This window comes from Athene cunicularia, assembly GCF_003259725.1.
Source record: "Athene cunicularia isolate RWA chromosome 1 unlocalized genomic scaffold, athCun1 chr1_part1, whole genome shotgun sequence".
In the NCBI taxonomy this organism is placed as follows: Eukaryota; Metazoa; Chordata; class Aves; order Strigiformes; family Strigidae; genus Athene; species Athene cunicularia.
The window spans coordinates 79,190,540-79,203,057 of NW_020799091.1; the positions used below are offsets into that span (position 1 = coordinate 79,190,540).

At 41.5% G+C, this 12,518-nt stretch overlaps 1 protein-coding gene across 1 annotated transcript; it reads left to right on the plus strand.

Annotated features, from left to right (window-relative positions):
- The first annotated feature begins 5,080 nt into the window (after positions 1-5,080).
- Positions 5,081-11,537, plus strand: TLR7 (toll like receptor 7). The gene is made up of 2 exons (XM_026856297.1): positions 5,081-5,288; positions 8,282-11,537. The coding sequence occupies exons 1-2, from the start codon at positions 5,286-5,288 to the stop codon at positions 11,420-11,422; spliced, it is 3,144 nt and encodes a 1,047-aa protein (XP_026712098.1). The 5' UTR covers positions 5,081-5,285; the 3' UTR covers positions 11,423-11,537.
- Positions 11,538-12,518: the final 981 nt, after the last annotated feature.

Genomic DNA, 12,518 nt, shown 5'->3' on the forward strand with positions numbered 1-12,518 from the left:
TCTGTGAAAACTCCATCCCTTTTGACAGAATCAACAGGTGTGGGAACAGAAAATTGTGAGGTGTTTGGTATTTAATGCTCTATAGTTTCCAGGCCATGCTGGGGTTCTGGTCTGAAGATCAGATGACAGTTCAGCCTGGTGGTAAGCTTTCATTTCTCATCAGATTTATTTTGAAATAAAGGAAAAAATACCACATTGCATAGCACAAGTTAGAGGTTATAGCTCATACTTGCCTATAAACCTTATTTTGATTCATGCTACTGTCCTAGTGGAAGCACAAAATTTTGCCTTTCTCCATAAAAGGTTTTTACTTCAAGTTTGCAGGATTTCTGAAAGCTCTTGTTATGGACTCTGGGGTTTTTAGATGTCAAAAGATAAGAGCCTGTTGCTGAGGCAGGGGGCTATCGAGAGCGAAACCTGACAATGGTGGAGGTGTCCTTACTACTGGAGGGCCACAGGTCTCACCATCCAGCAGCAGCCCTAGTCCAAGTTCCCCACTTAAGCCTTGTAACTACTTGGTTTTATAGACAGTATCTGTGTGCTGCTACGCCTCCCTGTCCTGTGGTGGGACTGTCACAACTACCTGATGGGCATGTGCCTGGGACCTTCAAGGCCAGTAAGGCAAGGACCAGTTAGCCGAGCACCCAGGAACCTTGAGGTTGGTAGGGAGAGGAAGAAGAAATCTGTTTGGTTTATCTACTTGGTTCACAGTAGCTTCAGGACCTCAGAATGAGGGGAAAGGGAAGGAGTATGTGATCGTCACAGGGAATGTCTGTTTTTGCCTCATAAAATGGTGTGATTTAAGCTAACCTCATTACCAGGGGTTGGGGAGCAGAGGGTACCAGTGACAGTGCTGCACATCAACTCTTCACCTCTGAAGTTACTTTCGGGGGATGACAGGACTGAGGCACATGCCCTTCCACTCAGCTCTGAGGAGGCCTCCAGTCCCACCAGTGCCTGCAGCGGCAAGACCTAGAGAAAGAATGGTGCGAGGGAAAGGGGAAATCCTGTCCCTGTGGCTCCGGGACAGGATCCAGGGCAGCCTGGGAGGAAGGGTGAGTGAAAGCCTGTGCCACTGTAAGAGGCAGGCCTTTGGCCTCAGTTACACAAGTTAATGTCATGTCTTATGCAATGAGGTATGTGCAGTATCCAACTAGATGTAGATATGTACAATATATACATTATATAATACATATATCTATATCATATAGATATTTTGTATGTGTAGAGGGAGAAAGGAAATCATTCCCTATCAATTGCAGTGCATGAAATTAGGATCAAAATAACCTCTGTTGGGTAGATAACCTCTAGCAGTAAATAACCTTTTCCATAAAAATGTCATGCACAATTTTTTAAAAGGCAATATCAAGCCCTATAATAAGTGACACTGTCGTGTTTCGTGGTCTCCAGAAGCCCATAAATTGACACACTTGAGTGTTTAATATGATCATCCTTACAGATGCTTGCTTGCCCTAATCTTAAACCTTCATTCTGTATAGAGCTGCTTTCTTGCTGTGTGATTTGGTCGGGTCCATCAGTGCCCGAGTTCTACATTGTTCTGTAGAGGCTGTTCCAGTGCTCCCTCAGTGCTCTTGCCTGAGAATGACTCCACAGACCATGGCAGGATTGCCTACATGAAACCTTTCAAATCAGGGTGGTCCTGCAGCCTAGTTATTTCATCACCAAGAAATGGAACTTGGACTTGAGGATATCCAATTCACAAGTGCCAAAACTACTCTGAACCTGCCACTTGGATGAATTGCTGGCAGTTCCCTCATTAGTGTGCACCACCACTTCCAGTATTACTGCCTTAGCACTTCTCCTCATCATCATCATCTCCCAGAGGAAGGCAGCAATTCCCTCTGTGGCTACCCTGTCTTACTGACCCCTTAGGAATGGGGAAACGGGAGAGGTGTAGTTGCTGACCCTGGAGAGACTGGAAACTACCTGCAATTTAAGGTATTTCTAAATGACTACTGCCTCCCTTTCAGGTAACTCACTTTCAGTAACAGGAATGCCAGGTGCCTTTCCATTCAGCAAGCAGTTTTAACCTGCTGTATACACCAAATGGTCAGTCTTGGCACTGGGGCAGCCTGGGCTAGCCTCAGCTTTCAGAAATGGGAAAGGCTGTTTCTGCTTAGTGTCTCCCTCAGCTCATGTCAGCACATGGGGCAGTTGGGTAAGCTCTTAGCACAGATCTGTGAGGGTCTCCTCCCACAACAGAGATCTGAGAGCTTCCTCTGCCCTTGTTGTAAGGCAATATATTCTACTGTTGTCTTCTGTTTATTGTTCTGGTTATTTTTAGTGCCTGGAAACGCATTTCTGCAACCACTATCAGCAAAGAGCCCACATTGTTACACCCCTTAAGGCTTCTGAAAGCCTTTTGTTATCATTTCCTCAATTTTGCTATCCGTTTCCACTTGTCGTTATTTTCGCACATCTCTCTACATCAGCTTAAAGAGTCATTTTTTGTCTTTCAAAAATTGAGCAACTTAACTTATCTCTCTGATCATTTCCTGGGTAGGTTATGCAATGATACACTGAACGTCGTATTAACCATGAATACTTGGGTGCTGTTATAATTATTGGTATGAGGGTTAGCACATTAGAGAAAAGACAAGACTTTAAGACTTTAAGAAAACTACCCAGCCTTAGGATAAACATAGGAGAATCCTGATTTTGGTAGACCAACAAAAGCAGCTTGCTGTAAATTTTCCTTTAGAAGACAGAAGAGGAAAAAAAAAAAGCGGAAATGTAATGTTCACCAGTCCAATTTCAATCTAACTGAAAACCAAACCTGTAGATGACGAATTAAGGAAGGACTCTTGCTCTATTTTAAATTATATTCTTTGCTCACAGAGGTAGCAAAATACATATGTTGTTACCAGTGGGTCTTCCCCTAGCATGTGACGCAGTAGGAAGTACTCTTCTGCTTTCAGATACTTTGTGTTTCACAGGAGACAGAGACTTTGCACAACATCTGAGGGAAACCTGAACTTTTAAAATCCGTATATCTAAAAATGAAATTATAGTTCTGAAATTCTGGACTGCTGAGCCCTCCTGCACTCACTCCCACCTTTGGATGGAAATATTGTTGCTTTTTCTTCCCACATTTCTTAGGTTAAAAAAAAGGGGAAAAAATGTTCTGCGTTTGTACTAGCATTCAGCTAAAGTTGTGCTTTCACTCTGCATGGAACTGAAACTCACGTGCTCTTGGCAGGGTGAAAGCAAGTTCCTAATACGAAAAAAAAATAAAATCAGCCTTAGTCCAAAAGAAAAGGCAAAGCATTGGTAGAGCTATTAAAATTTCTGAGTTTTGTAGGTATCCACTGCAAAGAAGCTCTCCAACAACACTGAGCACCTGCTGAAAATTACAGGGCTGGTTGACTGGACGCTGTGCTTTGGGTAACCTACTTACAACCAAAGCAAATGGGCACTAAGCATCTCACGTTTAAGCCATGTTCCAGCGTCATGTAACAGGGATGTGCTGAGGTGCTTGAAGAAATGGACTTTCACAATCCAGCTTGTGCCAAATCATTCTCTTATTTCACAAATAATTAAGCATGTTTGCTTTACAACAGGGTGAATAACCATAAATGAGTGGAAGTTAACTTTCTTTTCTGGTGACACATAATCTGTGAAATGTTCGGAGTGGAATAGCTACTGTAGGGTGTTTACAGTGAAGGTTTTTCTCCTACCAGAAATGAGGTGAATGACCTTGCAGAATGCAGCAGGATTTTAGTGACCCATCTGTATTAGTTAAAATAACCCTCAATGAAAACCTCAGCACCTCGTGTGTGCAAAGAAAAAGCCTGTTACCAGTAAATAGGAGAGGAATTGTACTTTATCACAGTACTCTTAGTAATCAGGCCCAAAGGTGAGCGATATAGTCCTCAGCCCAGAGTGAATTAATGTGCCCTTTCCTAGGCCGTGATTGAAACAGCAACGACGTTGTAGTCTTTCTTGTGTTGGTTTATGTCTATATGACTCAGACACTAAAACCAGGGAATTTTAAAGTATGACACCAAATTCTTCACCTGTTCATTCATCAGGTTCTGGTCTTCCAAAATGAGTTCCTCAGCCCCACCACGGTCAGAGCAATTATGAACTGCTATTGAAAATGTAAAGAAAACTATGTAGGGAAAGAATACATGAAAAACACCCCACCCCCCAAATATCTATTGTAACTATTGAACTGATCTGTCCTGCTAAGCATAGAAACCTCTAAGTAAGAAACTCTCAGACACCATGGACCATGAAATGCTGGATTTTCACCACCTTAAGGCCATCCATGTTGTCGTTAACTTGGTCCCTTCTATACTCTCCCATGGAGCTTTTACTGGTTCGTATGCTGTTTCCTATGCCATTACCACTATACTTTTTTCTTGCTTTATTTTGCTTCCCATTCATTTAATAGATATTTCTTCTACAAAGCATTCATCTTAAGAGATTTGCACAGTTCTTGAAGGTTTTTGCAGCACAAGTGAGCCCCAAATATAAACAAAAATTACTAAACTTCCAAATATAAAATATTGCTAATATCTTTTAACAATATCTGTCTCTGTGTACCTTACACTAACAAAGGGAGAAAAAAAAACCAAACCAAAACAAAACCAAAAAAAAAAAAAAAAGGAACTTGAGCTTCTGCAAATATTAGTTGTCTGAAGTGAATTTTACCCTTATGTAATGTGTTTGTCTCCTAGCTGATTCACCTGATACTTTTCACCAAGTATTTTGCAGTTTCCCTCCTCTAGGGTTCCCTGTGGCTTGGATGTTCATCTTCTTGGAGTAGATATTATTGTAGTTCTTTATGGTATGACACTGTAGCTAAGTAAAATACATACTTTGAAAAGAAAACTATGTTCAAATTTAATAAAGAAGAGAGCAAACGGCAGCATATGAGCCTAAAAGAGAGAAAACAAAATATCACAACATGTATGAGTAACGAGAATTTTTTTTAAAAGGCAAAATGTAAGTGTACTCAGTTATTTTTATGGGAGGTGGAGGAGTAAATGAGGTACTGTTGTTCTAATTTTAAGTACAAACGTTTGAGGAAGTAGGTTGCAACAGTTGTTTCACATTTCATTATTTCTCATGTCACCATCCCTCTGAAGAGTGGTGAAAGACTAGTGATTACTGCTGCTGTCTCGAGTGAGTTATGTCACGTTATACTCCTCTCCACACCTCAGCTGAACCAGTGGGGACCTCTTTTATGCTGTTTTCTTCTGCTCTGATTTACCGTCTCCTCCAGCGACAAATTTGCCAGACCTGGAAGCACTCAGAAAATGGTAGGTTGAACTTCCATTTTAAATTTGCTTTTAGACCTCTTTGACTGGAACTCTTGTGGAAGACTTTCAAGAACATTATCTCCTTTTTTGCTTTATTCAAATTTATTGTTGGGTTATAGAAGCTGCAATATATAATGACAGGAAAGTAAAGCATTTATCTGTGATAATACTAACTGGCTAGCATTTAATTATACTACTGTGATACAGAATCTGTATAATGATGTCTATTCTAACTGCTATAACCTCTGGAGTGTTCTTTTTTCTCTAGTCTTTCCCCCTGCCAACTCTTAAAATACATATGGAACCCCAACGTAAAAAAAAAATCTTTCAAAAACGCCTAGCTTTATTGTTGCTGATTATTTGAAGAATACTCTAAACCTGGTTGGAACAAGATGATCTTTAAGGTTCCTTCCAACACAAACCATTCTGTGATTTTATGACTCATTATGGATTTGTGCACCTGGTAGTTAAAATCAAGTAGATCCTAGTGAGGACCACAAAAGACAGTTCACATGCATACTCTAGCTGTATTTTTAAACTAGCTTCTCATTTCAAAGACATTGCAGAAGTTGGAGTTTCTTGTTTCTTTTATTTAAAACTATCTTTTTAATTTGTTCTGGTACTGGAACAGACACAAGATGTTACACATGCAAATAGTTAGACACAGCACCAGAATGTAACAGTTCACAATTAAAAGAGTACCAGGAAACAGAAGGTTATACAAAGAAATGAAGCACAAAGATGGTAGGAGATAGGCTGGCTCTGCAACAGCACTTAAGGTCCTAAAAAAGCTGCAATATGGGAGAGTTCAAAATCCGACAATTGTGAATGTCTCAAAAGACATTTGTTGATTTCTTAGGAATCCTACAAACACATTCATTAAGACTTTTAAGGCCCAGAATCATTGCAACAAATTTTCAGTCCCTAAACCTGCAGTGTTCGTCTCTGTTCAGTGTGTAGTCAGGCAGAGCTCCCTCCATCTTCAGAGCTGAGCAGTGCCTGCAGAGGGGCCTCTCTCTCCTCTCTCCTGCTCTCTCTTGAATGTCCATGCAGCCCAGGTTGATGGCAATAAACTGAGGAACTTGGGTAAGTGCCAAAAATTAGGTGCCTGGCTGCAGTGGCCAAGTATGAGTTCATGTAGAACATTTGTGGTGATCTAGACTGCAATCTCACCTTGCCCAGGTCCTGCTCTGGTGCTTGGACACAGGGGTTTCATTTGGTTTATCAAATATTTTCAGGGTGATTCCAGTTTTCATCAAAAGCAGCAAATGTGTGGTTTGACCCCTAGTTAGCAGCAGAGGTTTTCCTTCCCTCTTTCAAAGGAAGACAGGCTGCTGGAGTCTGATCGATGGCAGTTGTCAGCATTTGCCTTGGTGGCAGCTGGTACTGTGTCCGTGGCTGGCAAGGGTTAGCACTTCATGGTCTGCTTGGCGGATAAAGGTAAATGGCATCCATGTGATGGAGAGACAGTGCAGAGAGTCTCTGAGGTTTTCCTGCCACTCTCTGCCATGCTCCATGGGTACCTGCTTTGGCTAACGACTCTGTACCCTTCGGTATGTTGGTCCAGGCAGGAGCTGGGGCACTATGGGCCATTCAGTTAGCAGAGACACTCTTTGGTTTTTCCTTAGTCTAATAAAGTCTTTTACATACATAATATTGTGTCATATTGTATAAATACATATAACTATAACTATATATAATATAGGCACCACTCAACGGGGGTTTCACATGCTGTTTGAGCAGGTCTTTCCCTAGTCATCTGAATTTCAGCTGCTTAACTGGGTATTCACATTTAGTCAATGTTATTCCATGCATAACTAATCCTGGCTGTTTAAGAGCATTCTGCGTGCCGTGTGTCTCCAACATGGAGTTTTCCAGGGAGAAAGTATGATGTTGACTGCTGTGGGTTTTATCATCTTTAAATCTCTTGAAGAGCACCAAACACAGGTGGTTAAGAAGCTGTGCAAGGCAGCAAAATGGTCACGGCCCCTGTGCCTATGCTAGGTAAGCCAAGGCTGGCTGCCTGCTTGCCTGGCTGGCTGCGTCTGGCCAGAGCAACAGCGTTTCTTTGACCATGACTGCTGCTGAGGGAGTAACTGGTATGTTGTGAAATATTAAAAGCTTATTGGTCTTCCCATAATGCACACAAACCTATAAAGTAGGCAAGACCACAAGACTTGGAAGAACAGATAGTGTGTTTTGGAAGGTTCTTTGAATGCCTGTAGGATTTTGGCTCTGAATTTTTAATGAATATTATTCTTTTATGCGACATGCTCAATCTTAAATCTGTCTCTGATTCTCAGTTTTACCCTTTTTTCTACAGGCATTGATACAGTTATTGTAGACGTTTTATTTCACACGCATTGATACAGTGCCCTCTTGGCCCTCTGCCCTTACTGGGCAGTGCACATGCCAATGGTATTAAACCATATGGCGGTATAGCCATTGATGGGCTTCGGTCAGCCATAAAGCCATTGTAACACTTACTAGAGGAAGATTCCTCACCTGTTAGTCAGTGTGCTTTTGACAATTTGCACTAGCTTTTTAGTGACGATAGATTTTCTCTATCTTTCATACGCTTCAAAAAATTAACTTTGCTCATTTATGCTGTTATACAATGGTGATCTGATGGATGTTTAACACATCCTGTTGTCCCTTCAAAACACAAAATTCACAGAGAAGTAGCTTTTAATCACCTGCCTTGTAATTTTTTCAGAACATTTTTTTTTTATGATTTGTTATTTAGAGAGTGATAATTATCTTCAGACTAGAATACTTCATGATAAGAAAGTAAAGAAAGCAATTGAGGAATTCCCAACATCTGCCTTCCCCAAATTTATAACCCTACCTGCACATCCACTTCTAGCCAGTGTGAGAAACAGGACCCCAGGTCAGCTGTATATTTGGTCTGACCCAGTACATGCTTGGTCTGATTGTCCTATGAGATGTTCTCATTGCATTAAAATAATATCTCCCTATTTCCTTATTTTTAGGTACCTCATGCAAAGATGTCAGTTGCATTGCGGTTTGTCTTGCTCTTCCTATTTCCGATGCTGCTGTCAGGAGCTTGGTTTCTCAAAAGTCTCCCCTGTGATGTTAAAGCCTCTGAAGGTTCTGTGACAGTGGACTGCACGGACCGGCGTCTCATGGAAGTCCCCAGAGGGATCCCTGCAAATGCCACCAACCTTACCCTGAGTATTAACCATATCCCCCGTATCTATTCAACATCCTTTGCTCATCTTGAAAACCTCATGGAGATTGACTTCAGATGCAACTGTGTGCCTGTCAGAATGGGGCCCAAAGATCACGTGTGCACTATGAGACCGGAGATTGAGTATGGCAGTTTTTCTGCCCTGACAAGACTGAAGTCATTGTATTTGGATGCAAACCGGCTGCTGGAAATACCCCGGGGTCTTCCCAGTAGTTTAAGTCTACTGAGCCTGGAAGCAAACAATATCTTTTCTATCCGAAAAGCCAACTTGTCAGAGCTAGGCAACATAGAAGTTTTGTATCTGGGACAGAACTGTTACTACCGTAATCCATGCAATGCTTCATTTGAAATTGAAAGAACAGCCTTTCTGGAGATGAAAAAATTAACAATACTGTCCCTGAAGTCTAACAACTTAACTCACATTCCACCCAATTTGTCATCTACTTTAAAAGAATTGTATATTTACAATAACATGATTCAAGAGATTCAAGAACATGATTTAAGTGCCCTTCACAACCTAGAAATTCTTGATCTAAGTGGTAATTGCCCACGTTGCTATAATGCCCCATATCCTTGTATTCCCTGCCCCAAGGGCACAATTGAGATACATTCAAGGGCTTTTCATTCTTTGACAAATTTAAGAATTTTGAGACTTCACAGTAACTCTCTTCAGAGCATACCCAGCAGCTGGTTTAAAACCCTCAAGAATCTCCAAGAGCTTGACCTCTCCCAAAATTTCCTCATGAAGGAGATTAGAGATGCTCAGTTTTTGAAGTTCATCCCTAGCCTGCTAGACCTTGATCTGTCCTTTAACTTTGAAGTGAAGATGTATTCTCCATCCTTGAATCTGTCTGAGACATTTACTTCCCTCTCTAACCTGGAAACCCTGAGGCTCAGGGGATATGTCTTTAGAGAACTGAAAGAAGGAAATCTAGATCCATTGCTCAGTCTTAGAAATCTCACAGTGCTGGATCTCGGGACTAATTTTATTAAGGTTGCTGACCTGGGAGTGTTCAAGAAATTCCCAGCCCTTAAGCTCATAGACCTCTCAGTGAATAAAATTTCTCCTTCTTCAGGTGAAAGCAACTTTTATGGATTTTGCTCTAATCCTAGGATTTCTGTAGAGCAGTATAACAGGCAAGTATCACAAGAGATGCATTATTTCAGGTATGATGAGTATGGGCGAAGCTGCAGGTCCAAAGACAAAGAGGCTGCTTCCTACCAGTCTTCAGTTAAGGAAGAGTGCCTGAAATACGGAGAAACTCTGGATTTAAGCAGAAACAACATCTTTTTTATTAACCCCTCAGACTTCCGAGAACTTAGTTCCCTCAGATGCCTCAATTTGTCAGGTAATGCAATAAGTCAAACTTTAAATGGAAGTGAATTCTCCTACTTGTCTGGATTGAAATATCTAGATTTTTCTAACAACAGGATTGACTTGTTATACTCAACTGCTTTCAATGAGCTAACACTTCTGGAAATTCTAGACCTGAGCGATAATAAGCATTATTTTCTGGCAGAAGGTGTTACTCATGTGCTTAATTTTATGAAAAACTTGGCCCATCTGAAGAAGCTGATGATGAATGAGAATGAGATTTCTACCTCTATTAACACAGGAATGGAAAGTCAATCTCTTCGCATTTTAGAATTCAGAGGAAATCGTTTAGATGTTTTATGGATGGATGGGAATTCCAGATACTTGTCATTCTTCAGGAATCTTTCCAGCCTGGAACAACTGGATATTTCCTTCAACTCCCTCAGTTTTTTGCCTCATGATGTTTTTGAAGCTCTGCCTCCAGAACTCAAGATCCTCAATCTAACCAACAACCGGATGAAGAGTTTCAACTGGGGAAGCCTCCACTATCTGAAGAAACTAGTAGTTCTGGACCTCAGCAATAACCTTCTGACTACTGTTCCTCAAGAACTGTCCAATTGCTCTTCAACGCTCCAAGAACTGATGCTCCGAAACAATCGCATTCAACGGCTTACTAAACATTTTCTCAGAGATGCTTTTAAATTGAAATACTTGGACCTCAGCTCAAACAAGATTCAAATAATTAAGAAGTCCAGCTTCCCTGAAAATGTCATTAACAACCTGAGGATGCTGCTTTTGCATGACAATCCTTTCAAGTGCAATTGTGATGCTGTGTGGTTTGTTTGGTGGATCAATCAGACTCAAGTGACTATTCCTCTTCTGGCCACAGACGTGACCTGTGCTGGCCCAGGGGCACATAAAGGGCGGAGCGTGGTGTTCTTGGATCTGTATACCTGTGAGCTGGACACCTCGTATTTGATCCTGTATGCTCTGTCAGCTTCAACTGTCCTAGGCTTTATGGTGTTCACAGCGATGAGCCATCTCTATTTCTGGGATGTGTGGTATAGTTACCATTACTGCACTGCCAAGTGGAAGGGCTATCGGCGTTTATCTTTACCCAATGCTTGCTATGATGCTTTTATTGCCTATGACAATAAAGATCCAGCTGTGAATGAGTGGGTGCTGACAGAACTAGTTGAGAGGCTGGAAGATCAAAAAGCCAGACAGTTCAACTTATGCCTGGAAGAAAGGGACTGGCTCCCAGGACAGCCAGTCTTTGACAACCTTTCCCAGAGCATCCAGCTGAGCAAAAAGACCATATTTGTGCTGACCAACAAGTATATTAAAAGCGGCAGCTTCAGGACAACCTTTTACATGGCCCACCAGCGGCTTCTAGATGAAAAAATGGATGTCATTATCTTGATATTTCTTGAGAAGGTTTTGCAGAAGTCCCGGTATGTCCGGCTGAGGAAGAGGCTGTGTAGAAATTCTGTGCTGGAATGGCCAACTAACCCTCGATCTCAGCCCTACTTCTGGCAGTGCCTGAAAAATGCAATAGCTACAAGCAATACGCTGGCTTACAACAAGCTGCTCCAAGAAACTGTTTAGCTCTACCCTTCCCTGTAAATATTGTTATGATGCACAGCGAGCAAAAGATCCCAAAGTTAATTTGCAGAAACTGTTCAACTGTGGAGTAGATAAATGTAACTGTGATATTACATCCCAAACCAAAATACACGATTGGTCCCAAAGCTGTTAGTTCACTTGTTTTGCTAGGACAAGAGGGAATAGAAACTGTTGCCAGCACAGATGTTTAGCTGACACACACCTTGCTTGGCACTGATCGCTGCACAGCAAGAAGAGATGCACTACTCACTGGAAGTCCCTGGTTTAGAACAGAATCACCACTTCCAGCTTTCTGTTCTCTGGAAGCCTCCAGCAGCTCCTGTGTTTGGGTCAAGTGTGGGTGAGGGTGAGACACTTGCTCAGCTTACTCTAGCACACAGACTGCCGGGAGGAGTTTGGCCCATAACTAAAGTTGCTGCTGTGCAGATCACTGTTGGAGTAAATGTGATTTTAATAGAAAATTATAGTTTCCGTATTCTGTGTATTTATGAAAAGCAAAAAAAACCATTTGCTGACACATTTGTCTCAGAAAATACGCTAAGCAAAGCTCGTGCTTTGTAATGGCAGCCTAAACCTCTATGCATGGCACAGGTGTGCTCTTTGCTTGCTGAGCTGATCTCTGTTTTGGGAGGACCAGCATGCTCTCACCTTGCCAGTGCTCTTGTCTGCAGTGCAGTCTGAGCAGCTTCTCCCCTAGCTCACAAAGCCCTTTTTCTTTTCTCGCAGTGAATCTTGGTGACAGCTCTGGCTGTTGGGGAACCGACACTCTTAACTGGTTTGAACCTGCATATTTCTGCTGCCTCCCGCATTTCCTCCCATACCTTTTCTGTCTGGTCATCTCTTTAAATAGCCCCTTTTTATTTAATTGTAGGCAACCAGACACTCAACAACAGAAAGACAAACATCAAAACCAAGCTTCATATACTATTATTACAGATAGTAAGGGTTTTTATCTTCCCAATTTGTCACATCATTTTTTTTTCTATTAAATACAAATGTAGGAAAAAGTGGAGAGCCAGGCTGAAAAAAATCTTTAATGGTTATATTTTAATAATATATATTTTAATAATTTTTCTCT